At 46.7% G+C, this 19,429-nt stretch overlaps 2 protein-coding genes across 12 annotated transcripts in view; one reads left to right on the top strand and one right to left on the bottom strand.

Moving 5' to 3' along the window:
• Positions 1 to 2,697: 2,697 nt before the first annotated feature.
• Msto1 (misato mitochondrial distribution and morphology regulator 1) lies at positions 2,698 to 12,120 on the top strand. Of its 6 annotated transcripts, none has more exons than XM_076862172.1 (14): positions 2,698 to 2,841; positions 2,955 to 3,090; positions 3,776 to 3,845; positions 3,950 to 4,025; positions 4,281 to 4,335; positions 4,432 to 4,561; positions 4,715 to 4,832; positions 4,915 to 5,049; positions 5,152 to 5,304; positions 5,549 to 5,680; positions 5,755 to 5,939; positions 6,175 to 6,279; positions 6,367 to 6,476; positions 6,726 to 12,117. In XM_076862172.1, the coding sequence occupies exons 1-14, from the start codon at positions 2,758 to 2,760 to the stop codon at positions 6,905 to 6,907; spliced, it is 1,671 nt and encodes a 556-aa protein (XP_076718287.1). In that variant the 5' UTR covers positions 2,698 to 2,757; the 3' UTR covers positions 6,908 to 12,117. The 6 variants fall into 6 exon arrangements, with proteins under 6 accessions (XP_076718287.1, XP_076718283.1, XP_076718284.1 ...); XM_076862168.1 differs by having other exon boundaries at positions 6,769 to 12,117; XM_076862169.2 differs by having other exon boundaries at positions 6,367 to 6,443; positions 6,766 to 12,117.
• Positions 6,560 to 19,429, bottom strand: part of Gon4l (gon-4 like) — an 81,252-nt gene continuing 68,382 nt past the window's right edge. For 5 of the 6 annotated variants that reach the window (XM_076862166.1, XM_076862165.1, XM_076862161.1 and 2 more), the window contains 13 exons: positions 18,699 to 18,815; positions 16,642 to 18,348; positions 15,871 to 16,126; positions 14,861 to 15,045; positions 13,228 to 13,425; positions 11,836 to 11,979; positions 11,128 to 11,271; positions 10,891 to 11,010; positions 10,165 to 10,278; positions 9,286 to 9,496; positions 8,177 to 8,807; positions 7,986 to 8,088; positions 6,560 to 7,581 (listed from right to left, as the gene is read on the bottom strand). In XM_076862166.1, coding sequence (XP_076718281.1) covers positions 7,432 to 7,581; positions 7,986 to 8,088; positions 8,177 to 8,807; positions 9,286 to 9,496; positions 10,165 to 10,278; positions 10,891 to 11,010; positions 11,128 to 11,271; positions 11,836 to 11,979; positions 13,228 to 13,425; positions 14,861 to 15,045; positions 15,871 to 16,126; positions 16,642 to 18,348; positions 18,699 to 18,815 — 4,080 coding nt within the window. In that variant the 3' untranslated portion in view covers positions 6,560 to 7,431. The remainder of the gene's footprint in view (positions 7,582 to 7,985; positions 8,089 to 8,176; positions 8,808 to 9,285; positions 9,497 to 10,164; positions 10,279 to 10,890; positions 11,011 to 11,127; positions 11,272 to 11,835; positions 11,980 to 13,227; positions 13,426 to 14,860; positions 15,046 to 15,870; positions 16,127 to 16,641; positions 18,349 to 18,698; positions 18,816 to 19,429) is intronic. The other variant, XM_076862164.1, reaches the window with a different exon arrangement.

Genomic DNA, 19,429 nt, shown 5'->3' on the forward strand with positions numbered 1-19,429 from the left:
AAAATAAACAAAAATAAAAAAAGATTTTTTTAAAAAAACATACTGGAACAAAAGGCCATATGCGGTATGATTATGTGACATGTTGAGAAAAACAAAATCTGTAAAGACAGAAGGTAGATTAATGATTCTCTGTTGCAGGGAGGTAGGAACAGGGAGGTATATGATGTACAGAAAACAAAAAATTTTAAGTAAAAATTTTTTAATTTGTTTAAAGAAATTTAAAAAGAATAAACCTCAATAAATAGCAGAATATGGATTAGAGGCATTGATTCTCCCCAAATTGATTTATGAAGATATGATGCTATCCTGACCCAAATACTAGGAGTTTTTTAATTTTGCTGATGTTGACAAGATGATTTGAAAATATTTGTGCAAATACTGCTGCAGTTGTAGCTCAGTAATAGGAGCACTTGCCTCACATGTGTAAAGCCCTGTGTTCAAACCCCAGTACTGCAATATTTTTTTTTTATTTTGAAATGTTTCAATCCTACAGAAATGTTGGAATACTCAAAAAAATAATAATAAAGACAATGTAACCTTCACCTACATTCAGTTGTTAACGTTTGCGTTGTTTTTATATTTATTTTGTTGCACCATTTGGAAGTAAATTGGAGAACAAGACAACACGCAAGTACATCAGTACATACATCTTAAGAAGGGTATTCTCAGGCTGGGGATATAGCTCAGTTGGTAGAGTGCCTGCCTAGCATGCAAATAGTCCCTGGGTTCGATCCTCAGCACCACAAAAAGGGGGGGGCGGGTATTCTACAGGACTATATCATCATACCCAAGAAACTCATCTTGATGCATGACTTACTTTCTCCAGTTCAGGTACCAATCAAGGATTTCACATTATAAACTGTCCCACAGTCTAGATTTGTTTCCCTCAGATTAGATACAAGTTGAACGGTTTGGGTATGCATAAGTCATGGGTTATATGTTGTACTTGCCACACTATGTCATTTTAGTTTGTTGCATTATTGGTGATGATGATAAGGTGATCACTTGGTTAAGTATGATATCCATTAAGTTTCTCCATTAAAAATTTACCACTTCCCCAATTGTTAATTAAACAATCTGGAGTATTACTTTGATATCCTCTCACTGTCCTGTTTCCCAAGAAATTATCACCCGATGGTTTTAACATCCATTGATGATAAGCACCTGAATAAATTCTTAACTTGATAAATGCAATTTAAAAATTTAAATCTACCATTTTTAGCTGTCCTTTTTTTTTTTTTTTTTTTTTTTCCTGGTCACTCCTAACACTTATTATCCTCCTCCCCCAAGCTTTCTTAGTCTAATTATGTAGATTTAGGGATGTAAGGTACCTTTTTAAGCAGGGCATCAGCAGACAGATCAGGCAGAAGGATCACAAGTTCAAAGTCAGCCTCAGAAATTTAGCAAGGCCCTGAGCAACTCGGTGAGACCCTGTCTTGAAATAAAATATAAAAAAGGGCTGGCGATGTGGCTCAGTGGTAAAGTTCATTGGCTAGCTGGAGAACCTAGGGAAGATCCTGTTTCAAAATAAAAAGGGCTGGGCCGGGCATCATTGCAAACACCTGTAGTTTCAGCATTTCTGGAGGCTGAGGCAGGAAGATCACATGTTCATGGCCAGCCTCAGCAATTTAGCAAGTCTCTATCTCAAAATAAAAAGGGCTGGGGATGTATATAAATACAAAAAATCATTTGTGATATATTCATACAACGGACTAGTCTGCAGCAATGAAAATGAAGTAGATAAGTGATGGAATATGGATGGATTTCATAAACGATATTGACAGAAAGAACACATACTCTTTTACCTAATGTCCTAGCTAGACCAGTCCCCTGGGTTAAAATCCAGTAAGGCTGACTTTGGAAGGAATGTGTGGGAGGATTTAAAGGAGCTTGTTACATGGCAAGGGGTTTTGTTCGCGAGTTTGTTTTCATGGGGGGGGGGGGGGGGCGGGGCGGCGACAACCCAACCACTGAGCTACGTCCCCAGCCTTTTAAAAATATTTTATTTGGAGATTTAATTTAGAGACAGGGAGACAGGGTCTCGCAGAGTTGCGAAGGGCCTCGCTAAGCTGCAGATGGTGGCTTTGAACTCCTGATCCTCCTGCCTCAGCCTCCCGAGCTGCTGCGATTACAGGCGTGCGCCACGCGCCGGCTCTGACAGGGCTTTGTGTTGTCTGTGGAGTTATTTATTAGCTGGCATAAATGTGATGGGACAAGAAGTGAGAACCTTTGTGACCCTAGTCATTGGTGGCGCCAGATGAGGCGCAAAGAAAACCGTCGAAGAATGCGCGATGACGCGCAGGCCTGTAATCGCGGCCACTCAGGCAGGAGCGTCAGAAGTTCGACACCAGCTTCAGCAGTTTAGCGAGACCCTGTCTCAAATTTAAAAATAAAAAGGTCCGGGGATGGGATGTAGCTCATGGTAGAACATCCCGGGTCCAATGCCCAAGATCAAAAAAAAAAAAAAAAAAGTCCGCAGCATGGCGCCGCGGCGCACGACTTCCGGCCCCAGCCTGCGGTCGCGGGGCCGCGGGGCAACTACGGGAAAGCGAGACTAGGCCACGTCAAGGAAGAGGGGCGGGAATGATGGGCAGGGTCTCGAAGTCACTTACCCAATGGCAAGGGACGTTGTTTGTGGACCAATAGGATGCAGAGGTCGAGGCCACGCCCACAGGCCTGTCGAGCCAATCGGCTAGGAGCAGCGAGAGGACTAGCAGGGGCGGTGGGACCGAGTTGAGTGGAGTGGAGTGGCGAGGCATGGCGGGCGGGGCCCGAGAGGTGCTTACGCTGCAGTTGGGACATTTTGCGGGTTTCGTGGGAGCGCACTGGTGGAACCAGCAGGTGAGGTCTCCTAGTGGCTGTCCCGGCGAAATCCTTGGGGATCCACAGTCCTGACGTGCGGCCTGCGCCGCTCGCCTCCTCTAAGTGCAGTCCTCCCTCCGTGCCTCCCCCAGGATGCTGTGCTGGGCCGAGCAACCAGCGCCAAGGAGTCCCTGGGAGAACTGTGCCCTGACGTCCTGTACCGGACGGGCCAGACGCTGCATGGCCAGGAAACGTACACGCCGCGACTCATCCTCATGGATCTGAAGGGTGAGACGGTGTCAGGGGTCGGCCAGTGCTCAAGTGTTTCCATTTCGCGTCCGGAGTCTCTAGCATCCACTCCCTTAAATTAAAACTATATAGTCAGGCGTGGTAGTTCACGCCTGTAATTCCATCTACTAGAGAGGCTGAAGCAGAAGGATCGCAAGTGTGAGACCAACCTCAGCAACTTAGTGAGACCCTCTGTCAAAAAAGAACTAGGGATGTAGCTCAGTGTTAAAGCGCCTCTGGGTTCAATCCCAAGGATCCACCTCCCACCCCAACCCACCCCCAAAATGACCTCTAATCATTGTAGGTTGAAGGACTAGAAATGAGTATTCTAACACCAGAGGTACGCAGGAAGGCAAAACTTTACTCTGCTCAAAGAGCCATCTCTAGAATAGACTGCTTGCCTGGTGACAGGTGTTAAGAAATGCCACACTCCTGTATGACTATTGGATTTTTTTTTTTTTTTGCTCCAAGTACCACATCTACTGATTAAGCCGGGATCAGAAAGATGAATTCTCCTAAACCAGCTCCCCACCCACCAGCGCAAATGGGCATCTAAGAAAGCCTGGAAAGCCAGTGCAGGAGGGATGTTGACAGCAGGTTGTCAGGAGATCAAGATTACCCCTTCCCTGGGAAGAGAGAGGATGCCCTAGGATTTGACCAAGCATTGCCTATTCTCTCTGTACAGGCAGTCTGAACTCCCTAAAAGAGGAAGGTGGACTCTACTGGGACAAACAGCTAGACGCAGCAGTAGCTTGGTGCGTACCTAATGTATGGAGAGGGGTGGGAACAGGCATGTGCACAGAAAGCTAGAGCTCTCATCACAATGAGTTTCTTTGATTAATCTTGAAATCTTTTCAAGGCATGGGAAGCTTACCACACACAAAGAGGAAGTCTATCCCAAAAACCCTCATCTCCAGGACCTTCTGAGTGCGGAGGTGAGGGCCTCTATCCTGAACCTTTTCACCCCATGCTACAACCAGAGTGCCTCCACTGGGGTAGAGAAAAGAGGATTTTAATCACCTTAAATGCCTTAGAATGGTATTTTGAGAAAAAGCACATCTTTTCCTAAGGATTGTTTCAACCTAAACAGAAAGAGGCTGCAGGGATGGCCAACATGCTCAGGGAATATAAATCAGCCTTTGCTTCTAAACTATCTGGAACTAAATATAGATTTTTCTCACCTGTGCCAGGGAGTGCGGAGTAGTGATGGTTTCTGGAGGGTCAAATCCATCCCTAATGGCAAAGGTGAGAATTCTGCAGATATTAGATTTTGGCAGTACAGATGGGGACCTAAGCAGAGAAGGAACATGGAAAGGTACATCTCTCCGGCTTTTTCTTCAGGTCCCCCACCAGTCACCACTGCTGCAATTCCAAAACCACTAGAGAACAGTGTCAGAGTCTGGTCAGACTTCCTCAGAGTCCATCTCCATCCCCGGAGCATCTGTATGATTCAGAAGTACAACCATGATGGGTACGGGGACCTCAGAGGCTGTGAGGCAAGAGGCTTACCCGCCACCAATGCTGGGGATAAGATTCTTTGAGGCCATCTTTCCCCAAAACAAGAGATCTGGGAGTTGGAGTGGGGAGAGGATTGGAAGTCTTGCCTCCTATTCGTTTGTGGCAGGGAAACAGGTCGGCTGGAGGCTTTTGGCCAAGGGGAGAGTGTCCTGAAGGAACCCAGGTATCTGGAAGAGCTGGAGGACAGACTGCACTTCTACGTAGAGGAATGTGACTACTTGCAGGTAGCTGTGGGCAAGGTGGACAGCAAGGAGAAATTCTTCTCATCCTGTTCTCTACTGCCTTTGATCCTTTGCTTCTCTCCAGGGCTTCCAGATCCTGTGTGACCTGCATGATGGTTTCTCTGGGGTAGGTGCCAAGGCTGCAGAGTTGCTACAAGACGAGTATTCAGGGCGGGGAATAATAACCTGGGGCCTGATCCCTGGTTCCTGCAGTCTTGGGGTGAGTAGAACATGGGAGAAAAAGAAGTCACAGTGGGGAGGAGCAACAAGAGAAAAGTCGCCATTGAGAAAGTTGCCTGATGCACACCCCTCATTTCACCAGGAACCTCACAAAAACATCTATCGCCTGTTGAACACAGCATTCGGACTGGTGCACCTGACTGCTTACAGCTCTTTCGTCTGCCCCTTATCCTTGGGTGGGAGCCTGGGCCTGCGACCCCAGCCACCTGTCAACTTCCCTCACCTGCATTATGATGTAAGGCTCAATGCTTGTTCTGACTACAGCTGACCCTCAGGTTCCCCAAATAAGCCTCTGTTAGTAGGTCTCTTCTTAAACTTAGCTTGATGTGGCCTCTTAGATCTGTCTTGTGCTTGTCCACTCTTGGGCCAAGCACACCCTTGCTTCACTCTCTGGACCTCTCTGTCATTAATGCCCTACCTCCACACATCCTTTTCCAGGCCCCAAAGGCTTAAGTGTTCCTCTTGTATCCTCTTTGTAGGCCACTCTGCCCTTCCACTGTAGTGCCATCCTGGCCACAGCACTGGACACAGTCACTGTTCCTTATCGACTCCGTTCATCCCCAGTTTCCATGGTCCACCTGGCTAATATGCTGACCTTCTCTGGGAAAAAGGTATGAAGCTCTGTGTGGGGCTTGGGTCAGCACTGAGAAAAAGATCTGTAATCTTATCTCCTCCTGCTCTTTAGGTGGTGACAGCAGGAGCAGTCATCCCCTTCCCCTTGGTTCCAGGCCAGTCCCTCCCTGATGCCTTGGTGCAGCTCGGAGGAGCCACCCCATGGACCCCACTGTCTGCATGTGGGAACCCCTCGGGAACACGCTGCTTTGCTCAGTCAGTGGTGCTGAGAGGTATAGACAGAGCATGCCATACCAGGTGAGCACTGTTGATCCTTAGGAGCCCTCGTCAGGTTTTTGTTTATGTCCTCTTCTCCCTAATATCCGGGCATTCTAATGACATTGCTTCCTCCCACCACCACCACCACCCCGCTTACTTTAAAAAAAAAAAAAAAAAAAGAATGAACAACCTGATCCAGCTGATTCTATCCAAGAATCCTTACTTCTTATTAAGCAGCCACAGACTAAAGGTGGTTTTGGCTTTGTTCTGATAGTCAGCTCACCCCAGGGACACCTCTGCCTTCTCCTCTCCATGCGTGTATCACTGGAGAAGAAGTCTTGGCTCAATATTTACATCAGCAGCAGCCAAGAGTCACAAGGTCAGTGTGATGCTTGCTCTGCCCTTCTCAAGGACCTCCACCCTCCCCTGACTTCTTGATCACCAAACTGCCATTCTCTGTCCCCAGTTCTTCCCATTTGCTGCTGACTCCCTGCAGGGTGGCTCCTCCTTACCCCTACCTCTTCTCAAGCCTCGGCCAGCAGGGTATGGTTCTGGATGGTCCCCCCAGGGGCACAGGTACGTAGGAGGTGAAGAAACCTAAGATATCAAGCGTGAGAGCAGTTTTACTCTCCCTTCCTGGATTAAGAGTGCTTAAAATGTTCACAGTTAAAACATTTCTTTATTGCCCTAGGGCTCCTGAGAAGTGTTCTTCCTCGGGAGTACTGATATACTAAGGGGACAGCAAACAAAATTCACCGAGTGTGCTTTACAGTCAAGTCTGTCAAGTGCCCAGACTTCCCTATAGACATGAGAGTCCCAGGAAAGAATATGATCCATTTGGTCTCACTCCTCTCTCCCTCCACAGCAGTGCACAGCATCCCAGTGTTTGGGGCTCTGTGCTCCTCTTCGTCCTTGCACCAGACCCTGGGAGGCTTGGCCACAGAGCTCGCCAAACTGGACCTGCGACGCTGGGCCAGCTTCTTGGATGCTGGGGTGGAACAGGATGAGATGGAGGAGTTGCTGCAGGAGCTCCACAGTCTGGCCCAGTGCTACCAGGATGGCGGCGGCCTCGCGGACTAGAGTTCCCGGGCAGGGCCAGGGGAGGGCCAGAGCTAGTTGGCGATAAAAGCTGCTGAATTTAAGAGCCCAGTGTCCTCAGGCAGAGGAGCTTAGTGTCTTGGGACTGGCAACACGACACAGGCATTTATTATACTTGGAAACACTGTGAGTAGATCACAGAACAATAAATATGTACCATCAGAAAAAGAAAACTGTCGAGTAAGCCCCACTGTCCCTTGATGCTATTTACAGAGTGGGTTTATAGGTTCTTCATGAAAGATCCTGAATGAGGCCCAGGATGTGGAGCTCCAAGGCCCACCTCCAGCCTTGGTGTGTCCGTATCCTCAGCTCTGTTCTCTAGTTCCGTCTGCAGAACTCAAGGACAGCACAAGCAAAGTACAAGCAGCCTTTCCTGGAGTGCAGGGGCCTGCTGGGCTGGTCCTATGTGATAACTCCACGTGTCCTCAGAGTCTCACTCATCTGCATCCTCCTCAGAGAACAAGTCCCCATGATCAGATAGTTGGTCCGTGTTGCTGGTGCTGGTCGCATCGTCCTCATCCTCAGAGCTGGCCTCACAGGCCGTGTGGAAGAGCTGCATGAGTTCTCGGAAACGGTGGGCAACCTGGCACAGGAGAAGGGCTGCGTTCACTGTTCCCAGTTGGTAACACTGTGATATTATCAAGCTCCAGGTACCAATTTTTAAAACTTTTGTATTTGTTTACACAGTAAGGTTGTGAGAACTATGTCCTCCTTCTATATAAGGAAACTCCAGGGACTAAATATTTCCCCAAAGTTATACTCCCCAAAACAACTAGTAATGGAAACCAGATTCTACCTCTGAATCCAATGCCCTTTCTTTTCTAGAATCACCACCACCCAAGAAGTTAGGCCCTGAGGTCACCCTTAACAAAGCCCTTGTCTCTCCAGTTGGTACCCCTTCCCCTCCTTGCCATACCTTCTTGGTTCCTCTGGGCTTGAGGCTCAAACAGAACATCCCCACCTTCACACACACACACACACACTCACCTCAGCAGGGGTCTTATTTCCCAGCTGCTGAGAGATGATGCTAAAGGTCTGTGGCTGTGCTCCTTGCTCCTGGCACATGGTGAGAATCACACGATCAGCTTCCCTGTAACCCACACAAACAGGATTAATCCTGTAGAGCCTCATGGATGTGTTGTATACTCTTCTCAAATACTTCCTGTATCCTTACCTACCTTGTCCATAGGACAACCTTCTCCCCAGTGGAGCTGACCTTGCTGTTGTTGGCACAAACTGTAGCTTCTGTGGCTTTTGGCTGCTGCTCCCACTCTGGACCCCTGCCCTGTATTCCACTGTCTTTAGCCAAAACCCCTCCTGGGGCTTCAGGAGAAGCCTTTGAGGTGTCAATTCTTGATGAAGATTCAGGGACGGGAGACATCCGGTTTGCTGTCTTCACCTCAGCTCTACTTGAGGGCTTCCAGCTCTCTTGAATATCTGGTTTCCCAGACACATGTCTTCTCCCTACATCTCTGGTCCTTGAGGAAACAGGACTCAGGAAGGAAGCAGGGGTCTCAGCAGCAGTAGGCAATCTTTCAGTTTCTGGTGCATCCCAAACCAACATGGAATCCTCTGAGTCACCCACCACCTTTTGGCCTTCCCCTTCGTTCTGAAGTCCAGAATGTACACTGGGGCAGGAAAGAATCTCAGGCCCAGCCTGGTTCTTCCTCCCAGGGTGCAGTACAGCTCCAGTTTGTAGGGGAAGCTGAGGAGTCTCTGGTGAGCAAGGTGGTGGGCCGTCCAGAAGCTGTTGTGTAAGGGTCACTTCTTCTTGAGGGGATGAAAAACTGCTTCCCACTAATAATCCTGCTTTGGAGGAAAATTAAAAATATCTGAGGCTATGGACAGGATCAGGATGCACCCAGGGCCTGAAAACTATCACAGTAGCTCACCACAATGTCTCTCTGGTAAAGTTTCCACTGAAAAGAGTGGGTTGCAGGTGAGGGGTAAAGTCACTGACACAAGGATACCAAGCTGATAAGGATCCAGCCATTAGAATGTAAGTAGAAAGGATTTGTATATAAGGGGAAGGGCTTCAGAATTAAACACAGAAAGAGAATGCTGTAGCATGTGGACTCAACAGCACTCTTGATTCTCCAAGAGAAATAAAGCCTTAGAAGAGAAAATGCAGGCAGAGTAGGAGTAGAATTCCATCGGTCTACCAGGGAGAGAGAGGCTATGTCCACTCCTGGAAATTCTGCTCCTCATCCAGGCTCAGAGGTTCCTGCTTGAATTATGAGAATGAAACAGAACTAAGGGGAGAAGGGCCAGTAGTGAGATCACTCACCTGGAATGGACGCCTCTCCCTTCCTGGTGGTCCTGCCAGTCCTGCTCTGGGTTACTTCAGTGCTCTCCTGCTCCTCGGGGGCTTCCTCTTCCACCACATCCGTGCCCTGCCCTGCTTCCTTAGCACCAGGCATAGGACTGGCCTCTCGGTGGGGGCTGCTGCCCACCAACTCGTGGAGCTCCTTGCTCTTGTAGGATTTGCTGTCACAGACCTGCAGGGATGGCTTTCTGGTCAAGCGTATCCAAACCTCCTATGTCTCGACGACCCACCAAAAAGAAGCCCTGTCCCGCTGCTTAGCAAGTCAACAAATATGTACAGGCTCCAGGGACATTTAAATGGCTCGGAGTACAGTGTGGGGTTCCACCCGTCACTCCCTCTCTTGGGTTGCCTTTTTGCTGCCAACCAACTCTAAAGAACCAGAATGACCTTAAGAATCTACATTCCTGGTTTATTTCATTAAAAAATAAGAAGGAAATATTCGAACTGTGACTTTTTTCTTTTCCAATTCCAAAAGTTGCCTTACAGAATTCTCTTTAGAATGCAAAATCCAGGAGCTGGGGCTCTAGCTCAGTGGTAGAGTACTTGTGTGAGGCACTGGTTCAATCCTTAGCACCACATAAAAAAAATAAAGTAATAAACAAAGACATTGTGTGTCCCTCTACAAAAAAAGCAAGATCCATCATGTATTTCTAAAAGATTCTATTTATTTTACGTACGTACACTTATGTGTATACTGCTTGTTATTTGTAGATGTTATTGTTTTAAGAATTCAAGAAGGTTCAAGTCTGTGGTAGCAAGTAATACCTCAGAAAGCATGTCCTAGAGTTGCCCTGATGTCTCTCGATACCCCAAGTCCTAACACCCCGGTACCTTCCTCACCTTAGTGCTACAATGGCTACAATTTCTCCTCTTGCTCTTCTTAAGCTTGGAATCAGGGCCTCCTTCATGGCAGGAACAGGAACAGTCCTTGGCCCCATCTGTCCACTCAGTCTCCTAGGAGATACCTGGGCTTGATTAGCAATCATGTATTTTCAGTACTATAAGAGGAAGCTGGGCTGTGAGCCATCTGAAGAGGTCCCTTCCCGCTACCTCCTCCCCTTTCTCTTTCATAACGCACCGTCTCATTACATTGCCTGGGAAAATCAATGCCCAACCTGGATTGAAGCCTATTATGAATCCCTGAAACAACCTCTACGTAACCCAAAGACACATATCCCAATTGTCCAGATGTTTCAAGACACATATAAGTCAAACAGATTTTGAGGCAGTCCCTGGAGAGCTCCACTGTGAGATATGATCTCATCTTTGTTTCTGACTCCCTGTGCCTTGAGTTCCCTGCCCCTTCCAAGTCCCTTGAGAGAGCGCTTTGTACATATTGAAGGCTCCCTGAACTATATACTCTCTACTTAATAAACCCAAGACATAAGTATCATTATTATCCCAATTCACAATGAAGAAACTGAAATACAGGTTAAATAAGTCGTTCAACATCACTTAGCTACTAAGAATCAGTTTCTCCCAAAGAAAAAGTAAAGACATACAATAATTAAAACAAAACAAAAAAAATCATGGATTTAAAAAACTATTTCTTAAAGCCTGGTGTACCTTATCATGATTTTGAACCCCAACCTCTTTTCTTCTCTTGTTCTTGGAGGCTGAAGGTATCTTGGGAGGTTCTTCTTCCTCTTCCACGTCAGGCAATGCCACCTCTTCAAAGCCATCAAACTAAGGAGAATTTGGCTCCACTGAGTGCAGACTCTAGGGTGATTTTCCTCCTGAAGGTGGCGCCAAGTAACCCCCTCATTCCCCTTCACACCCCTAGGGCAGCCTCAGGGCCTGTACCTCATACTCTTTCTCCTCAGTCCAGTTGATCTCTTCAAAGTCACCCATCCGGCTAGCTGCTGGGCGCAGATGGTCAAAGAAGACAGAGAACTCATCCTGTAAGTGGTCGTGGCCCTTGAGGAGCTGCCACATCTGTGTTTTGAGCTGAGGAAAATTGTAGAGGCAAAGATGGGTCTCCAGAGTCTCCCCAGACCACCCTTCAAATCACTCTCTCCACTCCTATATTCTGCTTTCCTAGACACATGGAGGCCTCTCTTTGATAAGTAAGAATTGTCAAACTTCTCTCTGCTTGCTCACCCACAGGAGAGGAGTGTTAGTCACAGATGTGATTCCCAATGATAGCACTCTTTACTGCTGCCTGACTGGTCCTCAGCTAGGGTAGAACTCAAGCGGAGGAAGGAGGTTGAATCCCTTCCAGGTCTCATCACTTCCTTCCTGGAACATTCCTTCCTGGAACATCCCTTCCGGGGCACTGAAAGCATGCCTGAACCCCTGAGGGTCAGTCAGGCTCTGGATTTGAGTGGCCAGCCTCTCTGTCCTTATGCTTTATGCTTTAAGTCAACCTAAGAAACCCCTACCTTCGTCATCTCCTCCAGGAGTCCCTGGTACTCCAGGGGCAAAAGGATATGGAACAGGTTAAGGAGAAAGAAAAGGGAAGGGCCTGAGGTCCAAATGAGGATAGTAAGGAAACAGGACAGGAAGGAATACCTCAGTGATCTCCTGAGGAAGACAGTCTGCACAGCCCTGGAGGACCTTGATGATCTTCTGGTGATGGGAAGGGTTCTCTGCAAAGCAAATCTCCAGCTGCCGAAGGAACTTGCGACTCTTCTCAAAAGCCTGCTGCTCCTCAAACTACCGAAGTGGAAGGAGGGCAAGAGAGGAGTCACCCACACATCTAGAACAGGACTTTAGAGCCCTATGGATGAGAACTAAGAACAATGACCTGCAGGCTTAGGGGATGACAGGACTCTATTTAATAAATTCTAACACCCAACTACCTTGGGCCCCTGGCATCTACCAACTTAAGAAAACTAAGATGTGAATGAAAGATTCAAGAGATGTGCATGTCTCAAGTTGTTTATTATTTTATGGGTTGTGAAATCAAACACACTCTCACATGGTACTTCACAATTTACAAAGAATTTTAGCATATATGTTCACCTGATCCTCACAATAATGCCAGAAGAGAAGATGAACATTATATGATCACTCCAATGTCATTTAGCTGCCATAAGACTATCAGAATGCCCTCATATTCCCTTTATTCCTATTGTCACCCTTATGAAAAAAAGCCCAGGGCCACGAGAATATCCCTCATGCTTATTTGTCAACATTGCAAATATCATCTTACTGCAGGGGCCTTGCCAACATAGCCCATTCCCTTTACTTACAACTCACTTGTCCCCTTTTCTTTAGTTTTTTATAAACCATTATATTCTAAATTCTATTCACTGCTTGCTTTTTTTTTTTTTTTTTGGTACCGGGGATTGAACTCAGGGTATTCAACCATTGAGCCATACCCTCAGCACCATTTTGTATTTTATTCAGAGACAGGGTCTCTCTGAGTTGCTTAGAGACTCGCTTTTGCTGAGGCTGGCTTTGAACTCATGATCCTCCTGCTTCAGCCTCCCGAGCCATTGGGATTACAGGCATGTGCCACGGCGCCCATCTATATTCATTTTATTTTCATAACATAGATGTACATATTATCACCTGAGTTTCCCCATGAAAATGTAAGCTCCATGAGGGCAGGGATTTTTTTTTAAAAACGCTATATTCATAGCACCTGAAACTTTGCCCGACATTCCATAAACATTTATTAAAAGAATGCCTGTTATACAACTGTGATGAGCAGAGAGCACATGACTTATCTAAGGTCTCCACTGGCAACTCAAAGTAAAATGCTCTCATTTCCCAAGTAAAGAAAATGGAAGAATGGGGTTGGTGAGAACATCTCCCGAAGAGAGGGGCAAGGGGCAAGGGGCAAGGGATAGGCCTGTCTGGAAGCAGTCAAGAGACTGGGACAGTCTTACTTGACTTCATCTGACCCCAGTCACTCTGACTTAGAGTCCTGTGTACTGTTTCTGCCCATCAACTTACTAGTCCACAGGCCAAAGCTTGCTCAGGTAACAGGAAAGCAGCAAAGTCCTTCAACAGTTGAGGCCAGTCTTGGAGTAGAATTTGCAAGCTTTTGTAGAGATCCACAGCAGTCTGCCTCTGGGTGCTCGACTCAAATTCATAGATGACTTGAAGAAAGTCTTCGTACTTGCCAGGGATATGCTGTAGGGCTTCTCGTACCTACACAGGGAGACTTCCAATCATGAGCACCCTTTCCTTGGGCCCCAAGAAGAAGTAAGGATACAAGGGAGAAAGAGAGGTCATAATAAAAGAGCTCCAAGAAGTATCCTTCAGAAGCAAGGCCCTGAACACATTTTCAGATCTGATGGTTAATAGAAGACACAGAGAAATGAGCAGAGTAGAGTTCTTTTTCTGATAGTGGGCAACAGGAAAACCTTCATTTCCAGAGGCCAGACCCCTGACTTCAAAACCAATAATGCTTTTCTCTAGGTTCTAAGTTCTCCTTCCTGATTTCGGTCACATAATGATATAGAAAAGGAGTGTTTCATATTTCAGCATAGTGTCATCTGAGGGCACATGATACATACATTTGAAATGTTGGTTGAACACTGGGAGATAAGAAAAAGCCTCAACTATGCTGCTACTTAGACCTTCCTTTGCTGGGAGGATAAAGGAACCAGCTAGTTACTGAAAGAGAAGACAGCTACTAAGGCACAACTAAACACAGGTGGGCTCCCATCTGAAGACCAAGGTACTTCCCTGAAATCTGCTCTCTGGCCAGTGTACCAGCTGTCTTTTTTTCTCAGGCCAAAGGGCTCAGTGAAGGTTTGTATTACTCCATAGCTAGTAAAGACACAATGTTCTACTGATGATAAGGTATCACTCCCCCCCCATCAAAATCTGCGCAAAAGGGGATTATTTTTGGTGTTAATCATCAACTCACACTAAGCTCTGTGCCTTTGGCTCTCTCACAAGAGCTCTTTTGGTAGTTCCATGCAAGCTAAGGCAAAGACAGACAATGCCAGTTGTACAGTCTTAAAAAAAAAAAAAAAAAAAAAAAAAACACGTTTTTTCTTCTTTGCAATACTGGGGATAGAACCCAGGGCTTTCTGTATGCTAGGTGAGTGCGCTACCACTGAGTTATACCCTCAACCCCAGACTTCATTTTTCATTTTTTTTAATGTTTTTTTTTTAGTTGTAGATGGATACAATAACCTGATTTTATTATTATTATTATTATTATTTTTATGTGGTGCCAGGGATCAAACCCAGTGCCTCACACATGCTAGGCAAGTACTCTTCCACTGAGCCACAACCCCAGCCCCTCAAACTTCATTTTTAAAACATCTCCCTTGCTAGGCAAGGTGGCACACACCTGTAATCCCAGCAGCTCAGGCAGCTGAGGGAGGAAGATCACAAGTTCAAAGCAGCCTCAGTAACTTAGAGAAGCCCTAAGCAACTTATAAGACTGTCTCTAAATTTAAAAACAAAAACAAGAAGAGGTGGGATGTGGCTTAGTGGTTAAGCACCCCAGGTAAAATCCCCAGTACCAAAAAAAAAAACAAAAAATAAATGAATAAATAAAGCATCTCCCTTAAAGGAGAAGCAACCACATTCATAGGGACTAACAGTAACAGAAGCAGCATTTGCCTACCCTAGTCAGATAAGCCTGGGCAAAGGCCAAGTCCTTCTGCTCCCTCAGTGGATCCCGCTCAAGAATGTCCTCATCGTAGAGCAACAGCAGCTTGGAGGTGTCCTTGCTGGCCCGAGCCCGACTTCCTCGCTTGTTGCGAGCTCGATGATTGCTCCGGGACTTTCCAGCAGCTTTGATGCTTTCTCCTTGGAGTACATATGAAAAGGATTGTTTCTTGGTCCCTGCAACCTCTGCTCCTCCCATCTACCATGTATGTGTGCCCCATCTCCAATCCTAGTCAATGTCACAGAGCAACTTGGGAAAAGAGTGGCAGGGAAGTGGTAGGAGAGGCAAGTTGGCCTCTATCAAGTCGGCTCCATGCAGAGGCTCCAGCAGAAGTGGGTTAACCAGGACAATAAGGAGAGGAGTTTCAGGGGTTTTTTTTGTGTTGTTGTTGTTGTTGTTTTGTATGTTTGGTTTTTTGCTTTTGTGGTAGTGGGGAATGAAGGGTGCTCTACCACTGAGCTACATTCCAGACCTTTTTATTTTGAGAAGGGATCTCATTAAATTGCCCAGATGTCCTCAAGCTTTGATCCCCCTGCCTCAGCCTCCTCAGCAGCTGGGATTACAATTATGTGCCACCACACCTGGCAAGCCACATCTTGAGAAAGGAAGTCTAAAAGTAAGTGTGGCTTTAGGCTGGGCTCCCAAGAGACTTGATGAGGAAACAAGCAGTGTTTTCTGATACAAACACAGCTCTTTGCCTCATCCATGATAAACGAGGGAAGAAACAGTATGAAAACTTGGAACAAACTATTACAAATCCTGCGGCTGATGAGAATCAAAATTTTCTAATCTCTTTTCTGCAAAGGTACCACATTAAACATCTATTTGGGGGAAGGGAGGCTACAGGAAAGATTCAGAAGATTTCCTCTAGAATGATCCAGCTGATTTGTAAGCAACCCACTCTGCACACCCTCACAATGAGGCCCAGTGAGACCTGACTCTAGGCACAGGCCTGCTACTCTCACCTGGTGGGGTTCTGCTGGTCTCCACTTCTGGAGCAGTCTTTGGGGAGGCCAAGGTGGAAGGGGGCTTCTCAGCAGCATCTCCAACTGCTTCATCGGTCATCTCATCCTCTTTCTGTAGATTTTCCATTCCTTCAGCTTCTTCTTCCTCCTCTTCTTCCTGCTCAGAGTTCTCCTCCTGGGAGTTCTCTTCCTCAGACTCACCCTCCTGACTCATGCGCCTTTCAGATGCCAGCCAAGTCAGCTTCTCCATTGTTTCCTGCCATCCCCCAAAAGAGTGTTTATAAGGGCTCCTGGTAGCTCCCAAATGCTGAAGCATAGAGCTGTCTCAGGAGAGTCTGAGGTTAATCAATGGGCCCACTACTCCCTGGGTTAGGAAATGGGCCTGAGAGGAGAGAAGAATGTGCCTTTTGAAAGGGTTCTCTATTCCTTTAAGATAAGTTTTCCTTTGCCACCATCCACACTTGTTTTTAACCTTTTTTCTCCCTTCTCTTCTGTATTGTTGGAGGTCAAACCCAGGGCTTTAAATGCTAGGGATTTAAGTGTGCTCAAGTGATTCAATTTAATGTCTTAATGAGTTTAGCTCAAACATAATGAGTGAAATTCTACCCTTTCCCTCAACCTCAATCCCAAAACTATGTCCTACATTCAAAAGCCAAATACAAACCAATTTGGAACTATCTGTAGATAAGAATAAGCAAGCAGATGGCGTGTTAATAAATTAAACATACTACTGAGTCCCCAAATCTTTTAAAAGTATTCCCTGGCTCTTACTTGTAGTTCAGGGACAGAAAGCACAGATTCCTCAGAAGCCGATGACATCTCGTCTTCCTCATCTTGGGTGAGGTCATCAAAGTCTTCTTCTTCCTCTTCCTCTGGCCCATCCTTCTCTCCCCCAGTTTCTGGCCCAGCTGGGGTCCCCACTGAGTGGCCATCAACACTGGATGAGTCTTCAGGCTTCCCTGGGGGACTGCTTAGCACCATGTCAGGGTCCATGGAGGAGGGCACATTCTTTGGAGACCCTTTGTTCATGTCTCCCCCGGTGTTTCCCTGGGCAGTAGGCGCTTGCCAAGTGGCAGGGGGTTGAGCTGACTGTCTCCTCTCCTCCTCTTCCTGCTGGCCCGCCTGTTTCTTCACCTCTCTAGCATCACTCAACTCTTCCCTTAGGGAACCAGTGTCCAATTCCAAAAGCTGCTCTTCTTTGATTTCATTACAAACGTCCTGCTCAGTGGACCTACTGGAGATCTCCTCCCCAGGGTCTTCAGGTTCCATCTTGATGATTGTCTTTAAATCCTCACATGGAGACTTTAGAGATTCCTGGAAGCCTTGAGGCACTGGCTCCAGAGCCTGCCTCCCCTCCTCTGTTTTCACAAGAGTCCAGCGATAGGCACTGTTCTCCAACAGTGCCTCCTGGCTTTCTCCATCTGCTGGCATTGGCCCTGGGCTGTGCTCCTCCTTGGGGAAGACAGCAGCACACAAAGGAGCTAGTTCCTGGGGTTCTAATTTGGGTTCCAGGGTTTGAAAGGCATTTTTCCTTTCAGTCAAAGGACAAGCAATGTCCACATTCCTTTGGGCCTTATCTTCAGGGGTGGATGGTACAGGAAGATTCACAGAATTGCCAGAAACAATTAAGGGTGAGATGGAGGAGGCCACAAGAGGCTGGTTCAATGGACAGGAAAAGGAAGTAGGGTTGACCAGGAGGGTGGTGATAGGAATGGTCTGGGGACTTGGGGCAACAGCTGCATTGACAGGCTGGATTACATTACAGCCACTGGCAAGGCTCACCACCTTCACAGTGGTGGCAGGAACAGTAAAGATAACAGGTGCAGGGTGGATGAGGTGGGCAGTTTTCAGACAGGGAGAGGCCTTGGTCCCCTTTCTTCTTGAGGGTTTCCGTCTCACACATGGCTTTCGAAACTTAGAAGGGGCAAGTGCAGGCAGCATTACTTTGGGCACAGGGGCAGAGGAGAGCAAGGTCTGTGGCTCAGACAGAGGGAAGCCAGTCCTAGCCTTAGGGGGAACCGTAGACATTGCTACAGGAGACTCAAAACTGTCATCCCCAGTGACCCCCAGTGTAGGGACACCTGAAACTGGCTGTAAGACAGTGGCTGGCTGGATAAGGTGAGGGAAGCGAACAACCATTTTGCTTGGAGGGGCTTCGCATTGAGTTGACCTGGCTGGTGTTTTCCCAGGGTTGAAACTAGGCTGGAGAGAGGGGCTGGGTCGGATCAAGAGGGGCTTCAAGACCGATGACCGCTTCTGTCTCCAAGCCTTCCTGGAAAGACGGTCAGCAACTGGCTTCAGTTTCAGTACTACACCCTTGGGCAACAGCAGTGGGTACTGAGTTTCACTTCCCAACTCTGATCTGGCTTTTTCAAGGTCTTGTTCTGCTTTGATCTCAGTGGTTCCAGTCACATTTCCTAGCTGTCTAGCACGATCAGCCATGTGCCGCAGTTCATCCTGGATAGATGGCAGACTGGCCTATTGGAAACAAGAATACTCTGATCAAGCACATGTCAGAATTTGGTGAGAAAACAGGGCTTTCTTCATTTTAGGAACCTTTCAAACAGTTTCAAGATAACTTGAAGAAGAAGGGTTTTTTTGCATATCAAATTTCTAGGATGACCTCATTCTAATCATACATTCTACATACCTCTTCTCTGAGTTTCCTTTAGAAAATCTGTTATTTGAAAAAGGCTATAAAATCAGCTGGAGGAAGGGAGGAAAGGAAGGAAGGGTGAACGAGGAAGATTTCTTAAGTCCTAGTTTTATGACTCAAGTATTAGAACCTTAAAGTAGCCCTCTACAGACTTTGAGAAGGAGAACCGTACCTTTAACCAGAATGGGAGCCGGTGTTCTTCCCTCTCTACAGGTGGCTTCCACTGATGGGGCTGGATCTCCTCACAGCACTTTACTAGTACTGGCAGCTGTTTGGTCTTCTTATAAAACTGAGTGTAAATAAAGCATGAATTATATTCCTTCCAGAAACATCACCCTCTGTCAGGCTGGGGCATGGGGTGGGTATTGGGTACACACGCACACACACCAGTAGCATATGCTGAATGTTTCTGCATTTCAAATTAAACTCATCTATAACTAATGATGATTATATAATTACTTGATCTTTCCCACCTGACAATCTCCTTTCCAGATACCAGGAAGGGGCAAAAAAGTTAAGGTCAAGGAAACACATGGTCAGAATATCTTACATGAGATTTGCTCCTGCTTAGCAGCTGCAATAACAGAATCTTAACTGTCATCTTGGACACATGAAAGCTTCCTTTTAGGTAAATGATTGTGTGAAGGGCATTAGAAGGGAAGGGAAAGAAGAAAAAAAGACTGTGGCAGTCCTGTTTTAAGAGTAAATGGAAAGGAAAACTGAATTTAAACCTCTGACAAGAAGCACCATGTATTCCACTTATAGTGAGTGCCTTCTATGTGCCAAGCCCTGTGCCACAACCTGAGCATACAAAAAGAGAAGCAATTCGGGGAGGGGGGATAGTAGAGGATAGGAAAGGTAGCAGAATACAACAGTTACTATTATGGTATTATGTAAAAATGT

This window comes from Callospermophilus lateralis, chromosome 7 (assembly GCF_048772815.1).
Source record: "Callospermophilus lateralis isolate mCalLat2 chromosome 7, mCalLat2.hap1, whole genome shotgun sequence".
Lineage (NCBI taxonomy): Eukaryota > Metazoa > Chordata > Mammalia > Rodentia > Sciuridae > Callospermophilus > Callospermophilus lateralis.

Bases quoted from the DNA above. Each gene is read 5' to 3' on its own strand.
- Msto1 (XM_076862167.1), top strand. From the start codon at position 2,758: ATGGCGGGCGGGGCCCGAGAGGTGCTTACGCTGCAGTTGGGACATTTT. The intron at 4,336-4,431 runs GTGAGAATTCTG...CTTTTTCTTCAG, and splicing joins ATCCATCCCTAATGGCAAAG to GTCCCCCACCAGTCACCACT. The intron at 6,280-6,366 runs GTCAGTGTGATG...CTCTGTCCCCAG, and splicing joins CAGCAGCCAAGAGTCACAAG to TTCTTCCCATTTGCTGCTGA.